The sequence below is a fragment of the Lutzomyia longipalpis genome, chromosome 2 (genome assembly GCF_024334085.1).
Source record: "Lutzomyia longipalpis isolate SR_M1_2022 chromosome 2, ASM2433408v1".
NCBI classification, from domain to species: Eukaryota; Metazoa; Arthropoda; class Insecta; order Diptera; family Psychodidae; genus Lutzomyia; species Lutzomyia longipalpis.
In genome coordinates, this window is record NC_074708.1 from 2,941,230 (window position 1) to 2,956,973 (window position 15,744).

The 15,744-nt window shown below is 32.8% G+C and overlaps 2 protein-coding genes across 8 annotated transcripts; both read left to right on the forward strand.

The window, feature by feature from the left end:
• The first annotated feature begins 43 nt into the window (after nucleotides 1–43).
• On the forward strand, nucleotides 44–9,056 carry LOC129788609 (contactin-1). Of its 3 annotated transcripts, none has more exons than XM_055824813.1 (6): nucleotides 44–384; nucleotides 3,468–3,631; nucleotides 3,721–4,095; nucleotides 4,917–5,046; nucleotides 5,124–5,267; nucleotides 8,453–9,056. In XM_055824813.1, exons 1-6 carry the CDS (start codon nucleotides 327–329, stop codon nucleotides 8,494–8,496), a joined length of 915 nt encoding a protein of 304 aa, XP_055680788.1. In that variant the 5' UTR covers nucleotides 44–326; the 3' UTR covers nucleotides 8,497–9,056. The 3 variants fall into 3 exon arrangements, with proteins under 3 accessions (XP_055680788.1, XP_055680786.1, XP_055680787.1); XM_055824811.1 differs by having other exon boundaries at nucleotides 47–384; nucleotides 5,809–9,056; XM_055824812.1 differs by having other exon boundaries at nucleotides 75–123; nucleotides 5,809–9,056.
• A 536-nt stretch (nucleotides 9,057–9,592) lies between these two features.
• LOC129788610 (dihydropyrimidine dehydrogenase [NADP(+)]) lies at nucleotides 9,593–15,158 on the forward strand. 5 transcript variants are annotated; one of them, XM_055824816.1, is made up of 8 exons: nucleotides 9,593–9,797; nucleotides 10,557–10,825; nucleotides 10,892–11,281; nucleotides 11,338–12,232; nucleotides 12,288–12,679; nucleotides 12,747–13,185; nucleotides 14,004–14,862; nucleotides 14,936–15,158. In XM_055824816.1, the coding sequence occupies exons 2-8, from the start codon at nucleotides 10,775–10,777 to the stop codon at nucleotides 15,021–15,023; spliced, it is 3,114 nt and encodes a 1,037-aa protein (XP_055680791.1). In that variant the 5' UTR covers nucleotides 9,593–9,797; nucleotides 10,557–10,774; the 3' UTR covers nucleotides 15,024–15,158. The 5 variants fall into 5 exon arrangements, with proteins under 5 accessions (XP_055680791.1, XP_055680792.1, XP_055680790.1 ...); XM_055824817.1 differs by having other exon boundaries at nucleotides 9,610–9,931; nucleotides 10,715–10,825; XM_055824815.1 differs by having other exon boundaries at nucleotides 9,610–9,797; nucleotides 10,702–10,825.
• The last annotated feature ends 586 nt before the right edge of the window (nucleotides 15,159–15,744 follow it).

Below are 15,744 nucleotides of genomic sequence, written 5' to 3' on the forward strand. Positions count from 1 at the left end.
TCGCACACATCGCGCAAAAATCGCACACAAACGGCAGAAGAGAGTCAGTTCGTTGTGGGCGGTGGAAGGAAAATCATTGCGTCGAGCTTTTCTCCATGAAGTGAAAAGTGATAGTTGTGTGACGTAAGGGTGTCCCCGAAATTGAGAAAAATTTCTTCTCATTTTTTTCATTATCCTTTCTCCCCCCCATGTAATTTAAATTGTCTATCGTTGAAGAGATTAGATGATATTTCCACACGACTTTCGGCTAGTGTGTAATTTTTATGACTTTAAATGTTTTTTGAACATGTTGTGTTGTTAGAAAATCCATTTAGCATGGCAGAAGAATGTCTTTCGGTGCAATTTTTTTAAGTTTCCCCATAAGTGTGCTGTTTTTTCTACAAGGTAAATTTTTCACATCAGCCCCGTGTGCTGAAACATCTTCTTCCTTCCTTTCTTTCTTCAATTGAATTTTTTTCTTTTTGCAAAAGAATTAAATTATTTATTATTTTTTTCTCGAGGGGGGTAGTCTGTGTAAGAAGAAGAAAAAGAAAAAAAAGAACCACCCTCGCCGTCAATGCAAGTTGCGAACGACTTGAGAGGATTGGAGGGGGTGTGGTGGAAGGAAACAACACCCAACTATGTATAAGGGAGGGCGAGAAGAAATATTGTTGTATTCGATATGCTATGCACAGAGGTCAAAGGGAAAACTTGGAAACAGTTTGTTCTCATAAACTATTTTTAGCCCCTTTTCAAGAACGAACGAGTATTAGGGGGGTGGCGGGGGAGGGAATCTCTGTGAGTGTTAGAATTGATTTTTGCAATACGCTACATACACACAAAATGCATCCCCCACCACGCAGGAAAACCACCTCCAACCACCCTCCCTCATATGTGTGAGATTCCATTAACCCTTTGACATATTGTTCTCACACTCCCCCTTTCTCTCTCTTGCAAACATATATTATTTTCATCCACTGACAAAGTATTTTATATATAATACTCCTCCTTTGATAAACATCGCTATTATGTAGTTTACTAAAATAGATTGACTACGATTTTTTATTGGCAAAAATAGTTTGATGATTCATTTACTACTTAGATGGTAAATCAGCTTGGATGGATAGATAGTTTCTCTTTTATAGGTATCAATTCTGATGTCATTGTTCACAGAATTGGCCAGACATTTTCCAAACTATCGAGGAAAACTTCTCACAGATCGAAGGAAGGATTTTCCCAGCATCTGCACAAAACATTGTTGTAGTCTAACTAGTCTAAGAATGGGGTATTTTTGTGAATGGGATTTTTTGTTAATCAACTTCCGTTCTATTACGGAAGATACATCTTTTAACCCATTTCCTCCTGAATTTTCCATTTCAATTCTCAACTTTTAAAGTTTTTTTTTCAATGAGAAGATTTTCAATGAGTTTTAGAGCTTTTTTTTTTTCATTTTCTCTTTTAATAGAAGATCTATTGAAGTGATAAATTTTGCAACAATAATGGGTTAAAAAATTATAAGAAAAGGCAAATAAATTTTTCAATTTACATGAAAAGCAGCAGCAAAGTCATTAAAGTGGAAAAACTTGCTGCAAATATTTACTTTCTCTAAGTTGGTAAGTTTCTTTATTAGATAGTGGAGATAAGTAACTATTTCCGGTAGTCTTCTTCTCAGACTTTAATGAAATAGACATGATAGGAAGATATAGGTTAGCCTTTTTCAGAATATTCTTACTGTCTTTTCAATTTTAAATTCATTAAAAAAATATTTTTTAAACCTAGAAATAAGTTTAAAAAAAATTAAAATATTTCAATGAATTTTAGTACATTTTGCCGGGAAGTAATTGTATTTATTTTTTAATATTATTTTTTTAGATGAAATCAGCATGTTCTAAATTAATTTATTCTGTGATTTGAATTTCTTTTCTTATTGTGAACTAATGTGCTTTTTAGTTTTAATTATTTTTCTGTGTTTATCATAGATTTTTTTAAACGGATTTAATGAATAATTTTAAAATGGAAAAGAACTAATAAATACGATTAGAAAGGTGTTGACTATATAGGGGAGACGGGACAATTCGGACATCTAAAGGCCCGCTTAGTGTGCAAAAAATTGTATTAAATAAAATTCAAATATTCCCATAACTTTGTACGTTTAAAGTCTTATCGGTTTTAAGTATAATAGTGAATTTAAAAAAAATCTTCAAGAGGTTCAAATTGGGCCATCCTTCCCTATAATTTAATCTCATTTAATTAGGATAATCCTGAACACTTTTATGGGTTTAAAAGAAGAACTTCAAACATGACTTAAAATCCCTTTAAAAATTCAAATGAAATGTTCTTACCAAATAAGACCCTGTAGATTTAAAGAAACGTTTAATTGAATTAAGACTTCTTCAAAATTCTTCTCTGTTCTTGATCTCGAACCCTTTACTGTTAAAAATCACGAATCATTATTTCAGAAATTATTAGAATTTTTTTGACAATTAAATTCCCTTAAAAAGAACCTACCAAAACAATCCGAACGTTATGATTAAAATATAAATCAGTAAATTAAGCTTTAGACCTTTCTAATTCCTCCACTAACTTAGATAATCTTAAAGAAATATTATCTTAGTCCTCGTAGTCAGAGTTGGGAAAATTGGTATTTATACGTTGATTTTGTGTCCTTTTACCCCATCCTCCCTTAAATGTTTTTCTATTTAAAAACTTTCTCAACTTGATACATATGTTACATATGTATGTATTATAAGTAGCAGTACATATCATCATTATTTCATCATTCACTAAATAATTCATGAAGAGCAAAGTCGTGAAAGTTATTCTATTTAATTTATTTAATTCAAGTCTACTACTAAACTTGAACTATTATCTTTTTGTCTTCTATAGCTATAGGCAATAGAAAATTGTTGAATCATGTAATAGAGAAATTATCTCAATGTTATTGTTGTTTGATCGTGTTGGTTTAGTTTTTTTAATGTAAAAAATTATTTTTTTTTAAAAGGAAAATCAATAAAGTTTCATTTTATTTGAGGGAATAAATAGAACATGTAAAAAAAATGCAAATAAAAAAGCATTGTAAACACTGCTGCTGCTGCAATATTTTATTGGACTTTTCCTCAATGAGAATCACAATATTGTGCGGAATTAGGTTCTATCGCGTGTTACTTTTGGAGGCGAGGTGCACCACACGAATGTTCTGAAAAGCTGTATAATTTTCTTTTATGAGTGCGTTTAGTCAAATTGCAAATTGACCTAAAGAGATGTTCAATGTCATAGTTATATAGACACAAAGTGAAATAACGTAGTTTATTAAATGACTAGAGAACATTTTTTTTTGCTGAGTGGTGTTGTTTATCTTTCTTTTCCATGTGAATATAATTTTTTTGTTCTTTCTTTCAAGACATTCAATCAAATAGAATTCTTTTTTCTGCCTTATTGACCTAATGGCTCTTTTTTGTATTTTCTCAATTTTTTTTGTACTTCAATAGCGCTAATACGTCTATCTTCATCATCACCAATAAAAAGTGACGAATACCGAGAGTTTATTGTAGATCCGGGGAAGAATTTAATTTTGCCGTGCATTGTGAATGATCCTCTGACTGCTATTTGGATGAAGGAGGGACACATTACTAAACCAAATTGGATTCGACAGGTTAACTTTTTTTTTTTAAGAAAAATCTTTGATTTTCCAATTTCAAAGAAACCAAAAGAATAAATTTTTCTTTGAATGATCTTTTTTAGGAAAACGGATCATTGCTTATTGTAAATATAACAATGAATGATGCTGGAAATTATACATGTTCCACCGTAAATGGGACAGCAAGTCTCCCCGGGAATATAGCATCATCGTCTCTAGATTACAAAACATCAAATGTTCGTGTGAGAACACCACCGGAAGCTGTTTCTTTTTTTGCCGTCCGTGCTTCAACAGTTATTGCTGTTCTAATATGGGAATATCCACCGAAAAAGCTCATTGCAAATAGTGTTCGGAGCTTCACTGCGGACTTTCGGAGGGTACCAGAGGAAGATATTGAAGTGGATGCCGATGGGAATATAATTGAGATGACTGAGACTGAATGGGAGCAAATTGATCCACCCAATATTAGTCCCAATATTGTAAGTTTTTGAAAAATTCCCTCAAGGGAAAAATTCAAAATTTATAACGTATAAAATTCAAAGGAGTTTATTCATTTTTGATGATTAATTTTTGAGCTTTTCGTTATATCGGAGAAAGCTTTAACAAGGAAAGAAAAACATTGTTGAGGTTCATAAAGTATTCCACAAGTCCTTTAACCAAAGTGAAGATAAAGGTATTCCTGTGGGAAATTCTATGAAAATGATAGGATTTTTCTACTGGGAATAATTTTCCACAGTCCAAGAATTCAAGAAAGTTAAGAATATTCTATTTTCTAAATGAAATTGGCTTGAAAAATTCACGATATAATTTAGTTTAATAAACTTTTGCGTATTTTCGAATTATAATCAAAAGAACATTTCAAATCATCCACAGAAATAAATCGAAATGTCGTTTGATAAGCAACTTAAGATAAATATTTTAATCTTTTTTTTTTGCTTGAATTCAACTCTCTTTAAGCCCCTTTTTATTCAATTTTCTTAAATTCTTTTAATTTTCAAACGATAAGTTAAAATATCCCATCAATAAAGCCATGAAGCATATGCTTCATGCAAAATTTGAAAATATATGGGCATGTTTTTATTCAATATTTGGTAAATTTTTATACTTTATTCCAGGAGGAAATTGAAAATTTCTTTTGAACATTTCATCTACAAAATTTTCTCCTCATCTAATGTAATTCTCCCAAAAATGTCATTAAAGCGTGAAAATGAATAAACTCCTTTTTACCCTTATCGGGCTACTTTTGTGTGATTTTCCTTCGTGTAAATTAACTTGAAGATCTCTTAAAATTTCTTCACAGCGACAACTGGAAGTGTATCATTTGATTCCCAATAATAGCTATGAATTTCGAATATGGGCCAATAACCATTTAGGTCCTGGGGAAAAGACATCCGTAACGGCAACAACTAAATCACAGTGGCAAGAAAAAGGTAAAGCTCTAGAACAAAATTTAGATTTTTTAAAGGAAAAGCTTTAAGATTTAATTCAATGAATTTATTTCTCATAGATTTAATTCGTTTGATCCTTGTGGACGTTCGAAATTTCGACACAAGAGCATGGATCGTGGCTGTGGCCATAACAATGGGTATCCTCATTATCTTGACGATCGCAACGAGTGCGGTGTTATTTAGAGAATGCCACAGTTCTCCGGGTATGCAGAAAATGCTTGTTCTATTGCTTCTTATCGATTACTTTCTCTTATTTTGCATCATTTTGAGTGGTTAGAGAATGTACAGAAAACTTTTTTTCCAAAGCAATTGCCAAATTTAAAACGCATTTAGTGTGACATTTTAGTCTTCAGCCATTTATATTAAATTGAATTATTACTTTTATTGTATAACCTACTCCCCTAAAACACGTATCATTGTTATTTATTTATAATTTTTAATCAAAGTGTATCACATTGATTGAAAAAAAAAGACGTTAAATGATAAAAATCCTTAAAGAAGGGATAATCAAAATGCACTTGACGCACTATAGATTATTTAATTATCTAATTTATTTTATTTTGAAATTTATTAGATAAATAGAAAAGCTAAATTAAGAATAATCAATTTACTATATATAAAAAAAACAGTTACTAAAATATCCTTATAGAGCTTTTAAAAATATTTAAGTAGTGATGCTTAATTTATATACATTCTCTGTGTGCACAAAAACCAAATTGTTCTGTGATAAATCATTCAACGCAGAATTCGATGGGGATCCTGATGCATTGGAATTAGTACCGAATATAATCCTAAATCCGGGATTTTGTGATTCGGATGATCAAGGACCGCTTATAATACCCTTTGCCAAGCCCTTCCAGTACCGGCCCAAGCACGATGACGATGATAGTGACTCCTCGGACAGCTACTATCACGAAGATCCTGTTCCATTCTCGCGAAAATTATCAATCTTCTTTACCGAAGGGACAATTAAGCGTCTCTGAGCATTACTTTTACATTTAAATTGAAAAAACCTTTTAAATCTTACTGTACACTACTTTTCTTTTTTGTTTGCCTACAATTTATATACATATAAATATACATAATGTAAATACGAATTATATATAAATAAACATAGGTTCATCCTATACACACACACACTATAAATTTTACTATAAGCCTTAATGTTCGAAAACCACCAGAATTAAGTTAATTTGTTATCTCAAGTGGAGGCTCCCGAAGATTAAAAGGATTTTAACCGACAAACACGTGCATATAAAGTGAAATCAAAACTTGGAATAAACACTCCTCCAACTATTTGTTTATATAATGTATGGGAGATTGTGTGATATGGGAAAACGTTGCTTTTAAGCTGTTTTTCCCAACAATGTATTTCGCTAAAAAAAAAAAACATGTGTATAAACACACTGCACTATATACATTAAAAGATATACATATATCAAATATAATTAATTAAATAAACAAAACTCTTTTACTCTTAAAGAGATAAAAGAGGAGAAAATATAAAGTAAATTAAGTACATTCAATTATGCGACTTTGCTATAAAGCACTCTAATGTTTCTTAACAAAGCCAGAGTTTGAGATTTTTTTTTGTTCAATAATCTGATCAATTTGATAAATTTGATATATTTGGAGAAAGGAGTTTATGCATTTTTGGGCTGAACAGTTTGGGAAATGACTCAGAATCTGAAAATTAATTGGGAATCATTAAAAACGTTCAAAAGAAAACTAAAACAATTTACTTATTTACTTGAAATCAATCGAAAAACTTAGACTAATAATGCTTAAGCCACACCCACATTGTTTCTCAATATTGTGCGTGAAGCATATGATTCATTGATTCATCAAACAGTGTGGTGTGCTAAAAAATTCAAACTGACCCACTTCTAAATATTCTATTTAATTTAATTTCTTTTTATCACAATGAATTCCCCACTATGACTGAAATTGCATTAAAAACTGCAATTGATTAAAACAAATAATTACATTAAAACAGCAAAAACTTTTACCTCAAAGTAAAGAGTTCAAACAGAGGGGAAAAATACAATTTCACGTGAAATAAAAATTACCCGCTGTTTAAACAAACTTTTTTCATAAAAACTGTTTACAAAAGGCTCCAGTTTGTACTGAATATTTCCCAACTCTGGCTTGTGGGAAAATGCAGAAAAAAGGCAATTAAAATATTCCCAGGTATTTCGCTGATTTTTTAACTTATTTTCCTTGTTGCAAAAAATGAAAGGTTAGTTGGAGAAAAAAAATTAGATAAATAACTGTGATTAAAACTAAACTTTTCGAAAGGAATACACGTTTTTGCCTTAATTTATTTATGTGCAGAATTTGACGAATAAATGCCGATTAATTGGGCATTTTATTGATTTATTTATTTCTCATACTAATTATTTTATTGCAACTGCGTCAATTATTTTAACTAAAAAAAAATAAAACAAAGTCGAGAATAAAATTGTTAAAAAATGCAAATTTATCATGAAGCTTTTGCTTAGGCTAGCATTTACTAAAATATCGCATATTCCAGCAAGAAAAGTCATTTAATTGGCAATTTATTTAACATGAAAAATTTTATTTCTTTGAAGCTAAAATACTTTGTAGAAAAGAATCTTCCTAACCTTGCTGGAATGTCTTCAATAATATAAAATATAACATATCGAATAAAAAAAGATTTTGTTAAAAAAAAAAGAAGAAATCTTGTGCTTAAACTATAAACTAAATTGCCGCCTCTAGAACTATTGTGGATCGGCCTAAGAAAAAAAATCTTCCGTTCGCCTATTAATTAACAAAAATAGTTTTTAAATTAAAAAGAAAATTCGAAAATAAAAGAAAAAAGAAATTCTCTATCCACTCATTGTGCATAAATCGTAATCACTTCATCTAAAATACAATGCGTATCAAAAAAGAAAATTAAAATTTAAAAAAGTGAAGAAGATTGAATTTATTGTTCAGGTCGTGTGATAATATTGTTTGAGAGTGCCTCAGCCTTATTAAGAATGAAATTTAAATGAAAAATAAAATAAACCTGAAAAAATGGAATGATAAATGAAGAAGAAATCATCATTTTGTATCAAATTTCAGAACCATTAAGAACATTAAAAAATATTAATCATTCCTTGTCTTGATATTGTTTGTTAATCTAACCATTGTTCATTGAAAATTAATTTTTCATACCTTTCACAAACCTAATTCATGAATTAAATTAACAAACTCACATTTATGAATTTATATCTACTAATAAAACTAACTTCAAACTTATTGCTGATTGCTACTAATTTACTCAATATGGATTATTAATGTAAAAAAAAAAATGCATTTTAATGGTTTTCGGGAGTGGACAATAAATTAATTTTTAAAATGTTATATTTCATTGATATTTCAGGTCTACGAATTGAAACGATTGAAATAAAACAGATAATTATTTGATCCAAAGCGAAAGAAACGAAATTTTTGATCATAATAATAAACAATAAATTACAACACTATTGCTATTGAGACATTGTGCCTGTTGATATTTTCGATTTTTTAAAATAATAAAAATGATGAAAAAAAATGTTACAATAGATTGTACTGGGCCATAGAAGAAAATACTACATTTAAAAAAAATCAATGATTGTGAAGAAAGTATAAATTTGAAAGTAAATTTTGTTACCTAAATTAATAAAGGAAAAAATAAAATAAAACTATTAAAATTGTGATTTGTTGACAATTTTTTTTTACCTTTACTTTTTAATAAGGAAATGAGAAAAAAAAACGTTGAAATTTTAAGAAAAAAAAAAGAAGCAAAAACACAAGCTTTTTGTACGAAATTATTACCAGCAAACGCTTAAAATACAAAAAAAGACATAAAAGGTAGAAAAAATTAACAAAAAAAGACAGCTTGGGGGGAAAGCATAAAAATTATGTTACTGAATTATGTTAAAAATTATAAAAAAAGAAATAAAGGAAATACAAAATATTGTTATTTCACCAAAAAACGAAAATAATTTTGATGTTTTATTGAAGTTCGTTTATCTTGTGGAGAAGATTTTTATTCAGAAGTTAATAGACGAGCTAAAACAGGAATTAGTGATAAATTCACCTGACATCCTCGAAAATTTTGAAAGGTAAGTAAAATAATATCAGATTTAACTTTAATTTTTCTTTCTTTTTTTTTAATTTTAAATTTTTGTTTTAAAATCTCACAATTTCTTGTCTAATGATCTGTTAATTTAATTTTCAATCTTCTCCTTAATCTTTGTTTGATTTTATTAGCCCCGGTTCTTCTGCATTACTTTCGGTTTTATTTCAATTTTAGATCTATTTTCTGTTTCAATTTCTGCTTACGCTTTACATTTTTTCAAGTGAATGACCCTCCCAGTAAATGCTTATGTATGTAGTTACGTGCGTAAGCTTTCGATTGAGAAGCACTGAGCGATGTAAAGTGTCCGTATGAAGACTACAACATATCTTTTAACTGATAACATTTTACATAAACACCAATACAAAGCAGTCACGCCGACCAGTTTAGATTTTCTGTCGCCGAGGCGAAAAATCATTTCAGTTTCATTTAAGTCGTCCAACTGTGCAGTCTTCAATGGAATTTAATTAAAAAGTGAACAAGAATTGAGTTTTATTCTGAACTTTCTGGTGGTTTTACTTAAAATAAATTAGTCAAATATTTATCTACGACGTTGAAGTGCAAATAAAGTGAAAGAAGTGCACAGCTTAATTATTGCAAATAAAAGGTATATTAGAGGATTTTATCATTAAAAATTCCACGCGACGACTTGTGGTGGTAGTTAGTGAATAAATGAAGACTGGTGGAGTCGACCTTGTGATTTACACACATTCCAGCCAAAATGAACAAGAGAATTGCCGCGTAAAGTTGAATATTTTATCATTTTTTCTTTTTTTGAAAATAATTTACGTTATCAGGCCTCGCTGTGATAACTTTGCATTGAGCATAGTTTTGACAAAAAAATGTTTTAAAAATGATTAAATTTAATTTATGAGATTTTTTCCACATCGTCGTTTCTAATTGCGTACAAAAGATAAGAGATCTGTGATGTCTTTTTTTTTAAACTTCATTGCCATAACAGAGACGAATTATTATTATTTTTCATTCATAATTTCCCTCAATAATTAGTTTTCATTTTATTTTGCGTCAATAAACTTTAATTGGCTCAATTAATGAGAGAATAAATATTGTTCTTTAGTTTATAAATTTCTTAAAGCTCTAAGGTAAGAGAGGATTTTCCGTGAAAAGCCACGTTAAAGAATTAAGATTTCTTGGAAAATTCTTTTAAAATAATTTTTCCTTTGGCATAAATTGGATAATTAAGACACTGAAACAAGCGCAGGTTGTTTTATCTTATCACAATTTAATGAATTATTTTTTATTACGCTCAACGTGTTTTAATTCCAATTACGTAAAAGATACGTCTTGGTCCTTTTTTTACTTAATTAATTAATTTAATATTTTTTTCCTTAAAAAATGATTAAAGGTAATAACTACTGGAACCGTTAAAACTATTAAATTAGTCAGTAGTCTTGGTTTAATGACTGACTAACAAAGTAGAGCGCTCATTAAAAAAATCTAATTGATAAGAAAGTCCATAAGGGAAAGAATTATCAAAGTTAATCTCTAAGAAAAAATCAACAGATATCACTAAAAAAGGTTGCCAAGTGCTAAGGACTCGTCGAGGGAGCATATAGTGATAACATGAGTAGCACGAGTGGGGTGTTGATAAGCCGTGAGCTTCCAGACATTGAGGTACATACCTACAATTTTTTGTAGTATTTGAAAGCCAAACTGATAAAAATCTAAATTTTCTTGAAGAATCTCTTGGCGCTGAATCCACGTGTACAGACCAAGTGCTCAGTTGTCCCATCCAGTGTCACGAAAGTCAATAAGAAGCATTGGAAGAGGAATACGGATAAATCCTGCCAGGCATGTCCGACACTCGAGAGTGATTTCTCCGACATTAAGCATACAACGCTGTCGGAACGTGGAGCTCTGAGGGAGGCAGCGAGATGCCTCAAGTGTGCCGATGCTCCGTGCCAGAAGTCCTGTCCAACGCAACTGGACATCAAGAGCTTCATCACGAGTATTGCCAATAAGAACTACTACGGGGCAGCTAAGGCTATCTTCTCGGATAATCCTCTGGGACTCACTTGTGGGATGGTTTGCCCAACAAGTGATCTCTGTGTAGGAGGATGCAATTTGCAAGTGAGACTACTCATCTCATTCTAAAATATCTAGAATCCTAAAGAACATTTTTTCAGGCTTCGGAGGAAGGTCCAATTAATATTGGAGGACTCCAGCAATTTGCCACGGAAGTGTTTAAGCAAATGGGCATCCATCAGATTGTCCCACCGAATGTGGTAACTCCCAAGAAGGCTAATTCCAAAATAGCCCTGATAGGTGGAGGACCAGCTTCCCTGTCGTGCGCTACATTCCTCGGACGCCTTGGCTACAAGGACATCACGGTATATGAGAAACGCGACTATCTGGGTGGTTTGAGCTCTTCTGAAATTCCTCAGTATCGTCTCCCCATTGATGTGGTGAACTTTGAGATAAATCTCATACGAGATTTGGGCGTTAAATTCGAAACAGGACGAAGTCTCTCAGTTCAGGACATCACAGTGGAGAAATTACTTAGTTCCGGAACTGAGGCCATCTTCTTGGGCATTGGTCTACCACAGCCAACACTCAATCCCATCTTTAAGGACCTAACCCCTGAGCATGGCTTCTACACATCAAAGGACTTCCTACCACTAGTTGCTGCTGGTAGCAAACGTGGCCTGTGTGCGTGCAAAACTCTTCCTAAGCTCGTGGGAAATGTTATTGTTCTCGGAGCAGGAGATACAGCATTTGATTGTGCTACATCAGCCCTTAGATGTGGAGCTTCAAAGGTTTTTGTTGTCTTCCGACGTGGTAGCTCAAACATAAGAGCCGTGCCTGAGGAAGTAGAACTAGCGCGAGAGGAGAAATGCGAATTTATTCCCTTCATGTCACCAATGAGGGTGATTGTGAAGAATGGAAAGATTACAGGAATGGAATTTTGTCGCAATGAACAGGATTCGAATGGAAAATGGTTTGAAGATCGTGATCAGTTAAATGTTATTAAGGCCAATTATGTGATTTCTGCCTTCGGATCGGGGCTTCATGATACAGATGGTGAGTTGAATTGATCAACTGAAGAGCAATGATTTGACACAAATTATTTTTGTAGTGATCAAGGCAATATCTCCTGTTCCACTAAATTCCTATGGCTTGCCAATTGTGGATGCCAAAACGCAACAGACGAAGATCCCGAATATTTTCTGCGGAGGAGACCTCGCAGGGCAGGCAGAGACAACAGTTGAGAGTGTGAATGACGGGAAGACAGCTGCATGGTACATGCACTGCTTCCTGGAAGGACTTCCCAGTGATTCACCACCACAGCTGCCACTCTTCTACAGCGGAATTGATCTTGTGGACATTTCCGTTGAGATGTGTGGGCTTAAATTTGAAAATCCCTTCGGTTTAGCCTCGGCTCCACCTACAACAAGCTCCGCTATGATCAGGAGAGCTTTCGAACAAGGATGGAGCTTTGTTGTAACGAAAACTTTCTCCCTTAATAAGGTTCTTATATATTCATTTTAATTTGCTTTTGGGAGATTTTTTATTATTTTTTTTTTCAAATTCTCAGGACCTTGTAACGAACGTTTCCCCGAGAATTGTGAAAGGAGTAACATCTGGGCACCACTATGGCCCAGGTCAGGGTGCCTTCCTCAACATTGAACTCATCTCTGAGAAATATTGCGAATACTGGTTGAGAAGTATTGAGGAATTGAGACGAGATTTCCCCACAAAGGTCATCATTGCCAGCATAATGTGCTCATACAATGAGGAAGATTGGACAGAGCTGGCTAAGAAAGCTGAAAAGGCCGGAGCTCATGCTCTCGAACTCAATCTCAGCTGTCCCCATGGGATGGGTGAATCAGGAATGGGACTGGCGTGTGGTCAGAAACCTGAGCTTGTCTACAACATCTCTCTTTGGGTACGAGCTGCTGTGAAAATCCCCTTCTTTGTCAAATTAACACCCAACATCACGGACATCGTGTCCATTGCCAAAGCTGCTTACGAAGGTATCGTATAACATTATTTCTCTCATCAAGCTCCTCTTAGTCACCCGAAATACTCAAGATTCTCTCTGTTGCTCCTTTGCTTTATCTTTTACCCCATTTTGAACTCTATCAATTCTGGGAATTAATTAAAATTATTATTCACTTGAAAAACTAATCAAGAAGCAAAATATTTTCATTTTAATCACAATTCACGAGAAATTGCGCGAGTAACAAGAAGTATAAACAAATCATTCCGTGAGATAAGCTCGAGTTTTATCTCTTTCCAAACAAAACGTATTTTACATAGAGAAAAATCTTCGGAAAAATTACCTACATTTGGTGTTTGAAAATTATGAAGAATTTTTACGGATTATTTTGGAAAAGAGGTCGAGGTCAAATGAATTTTATCAATAGCCACGTATCAACAGAATATACGTAGAGCTTTGTCCACGATAAGCATGATTTATTGATTGATTGGTTGTTGCTTTCAATAAGTTTCCTTTCCTCACATTAAGCTGATAATAAATCTAATAAAAAATGATTTTAGAGGCATTGAACGCATAAAATGGGAAACTTTAATGTAATTTATAGGGAAGTTAGAAGATAGCGGAGATAGAGGAAAATGGGGCAGTTTTGTTGAGGTTTGAAATGTATTTTAAAGAAGAAAAAAGTCTTGAAGATCTTTTTTAGGAACTTGAGAGTCAGAAAATGCGAAAAACTGTTTTCAGCCAAAAATATGTCTAAACTTCAAGGAAAAATTGAAAATTCCTAATTATTGCATTTGTATTATCTCAAATGATTTCTTCCTTTTTAACTTAAATTTTTTTCTGTTGTTTCAGGCAAAGCTGATGGAGTGTCAGCAATCAACACAGTTTCTGGGTTAATGTCCCTAAAATCCGACTCAAGTCCCTGGCCAGGAGTGGGATTGGAAAAGAGAACAACTTATGGTGGAGTGTCTGGCAATGCAACACGTCCAATGGCCCTAAGAGCTGTGTCTGCCATTGCAAATGCCCTTCCAGGATTCCCAATTCTTGGAATTGGTGGCATTGATTCATCTGACGTTGCCCTACAATTCCTCCAATGTGGAGCTTCTATCCTACAGGTCTGTTCTGCCGTGCAAAATCAGGACTTTACCCTTGTCAATGATTACTGTGTCGGCCTACAAACTCTCCTGTACCTTCGTGCTCATCCACCACCAACTTCTGCATCAGCACCGTGGGATGGTCAATCCCCACCAACGACAAAGCATCAAAAAGGAAAGCTCACGTGGGCACTGAAGGATGAAGAAGGTAACTCCTTGCCCCACTTTGGCCCCTATGCGAACAAACGTGAGAAAATTCTTCATGAGATGCGTCTCAAGAATGGCCCAATGTGGGGAACAACCGAAGGCGACGACAATGCTACCAAATCTTCAAATGAAAATGGAACGAATGGCGCGAATGTTCCAACTGTGAAGAGTATCATTGGAGAAGCTCTCGATAAAATTGGCCCCTACAAGAAGTTGGACAATACAAAGCAAGTTGTTGCCCTCATTGATGATGATTTGTGCATCAACTGCGGAAAATGCTACATGGCATGTGCTGATAGTGGCTATCAAGCAATCTCTTTTGATGCGGAAACTCACTTGCCTCATGTCACAGATGATTGCACCGGATGCACGCTCTGCCTCTCCGTTTGCCCAGTTATTGATTGCATCAGGTGAGAGAAAATTAATCCCTCTTTATCTCTATGAAATATGAAGCTAAAGAATATTATTTGTATTCCTCTTTAGTATGGTGCCAAAGACGATTCCGCATGTAATTAAACGTGGTAACATCGTTGATGCTGTTGCAGCTCATGCCCTACTTCCCTCACAATAGGGTTTATCCTTCAAATTTATTTGTGTTCGTGGATGCGTTATTTTTCCACGAGGTTTAGGAAGGTTAAGAAAAAGGAAAATTTATATTCATCTTTTGTAAATTGATTTTACGAATAAAAAAAGTTTCAGAAATTAAGGGTTGATTTATAATAGAAAAAAAAATCATCGCTAAGAAAACAATATAAGAATGTTATATTTTCTTAATTTTTTCATCTTAACTCAAATTTTATTTATAAATCATCAAGATGGGGACGCCTGGTTGCATCCGGCGTCTCCATTCATTGCTTAGAAACCGATAAAGCCAAGAAATGAAAATTCGCGATCTTTAAAACCTTTTCCTTATAAGATTGCAAAGTAATGCAGTCTTTGGCGATCTTATGCCACTCTTAATCGTTCAATGATTTAAATAATTTTTTTAATTGAAAATATCTTTCAAGAAAGCTCTAAAAAATCTTCTTAGATATAACTCAACGTCTTTTTAAATTTCCATTTAATTTGCAAGATCAAAAAGGACAATTTTATATAATTTTAAACGATTTTAAAGGCAGTAAAATATTCTTTAAGAAGGGAATCTCTTACGTTCTCAACTGAAGCTTTAATTAAAAATTCGGCTGGGGTCTTTGTACTGAATTTTCATTCCACATATTGATTAATTTTTTAAGAATAATTAAGCTCTATTTTTAGGAATAATTAACATTTATTTTATAGCCAAAAAATAAGCA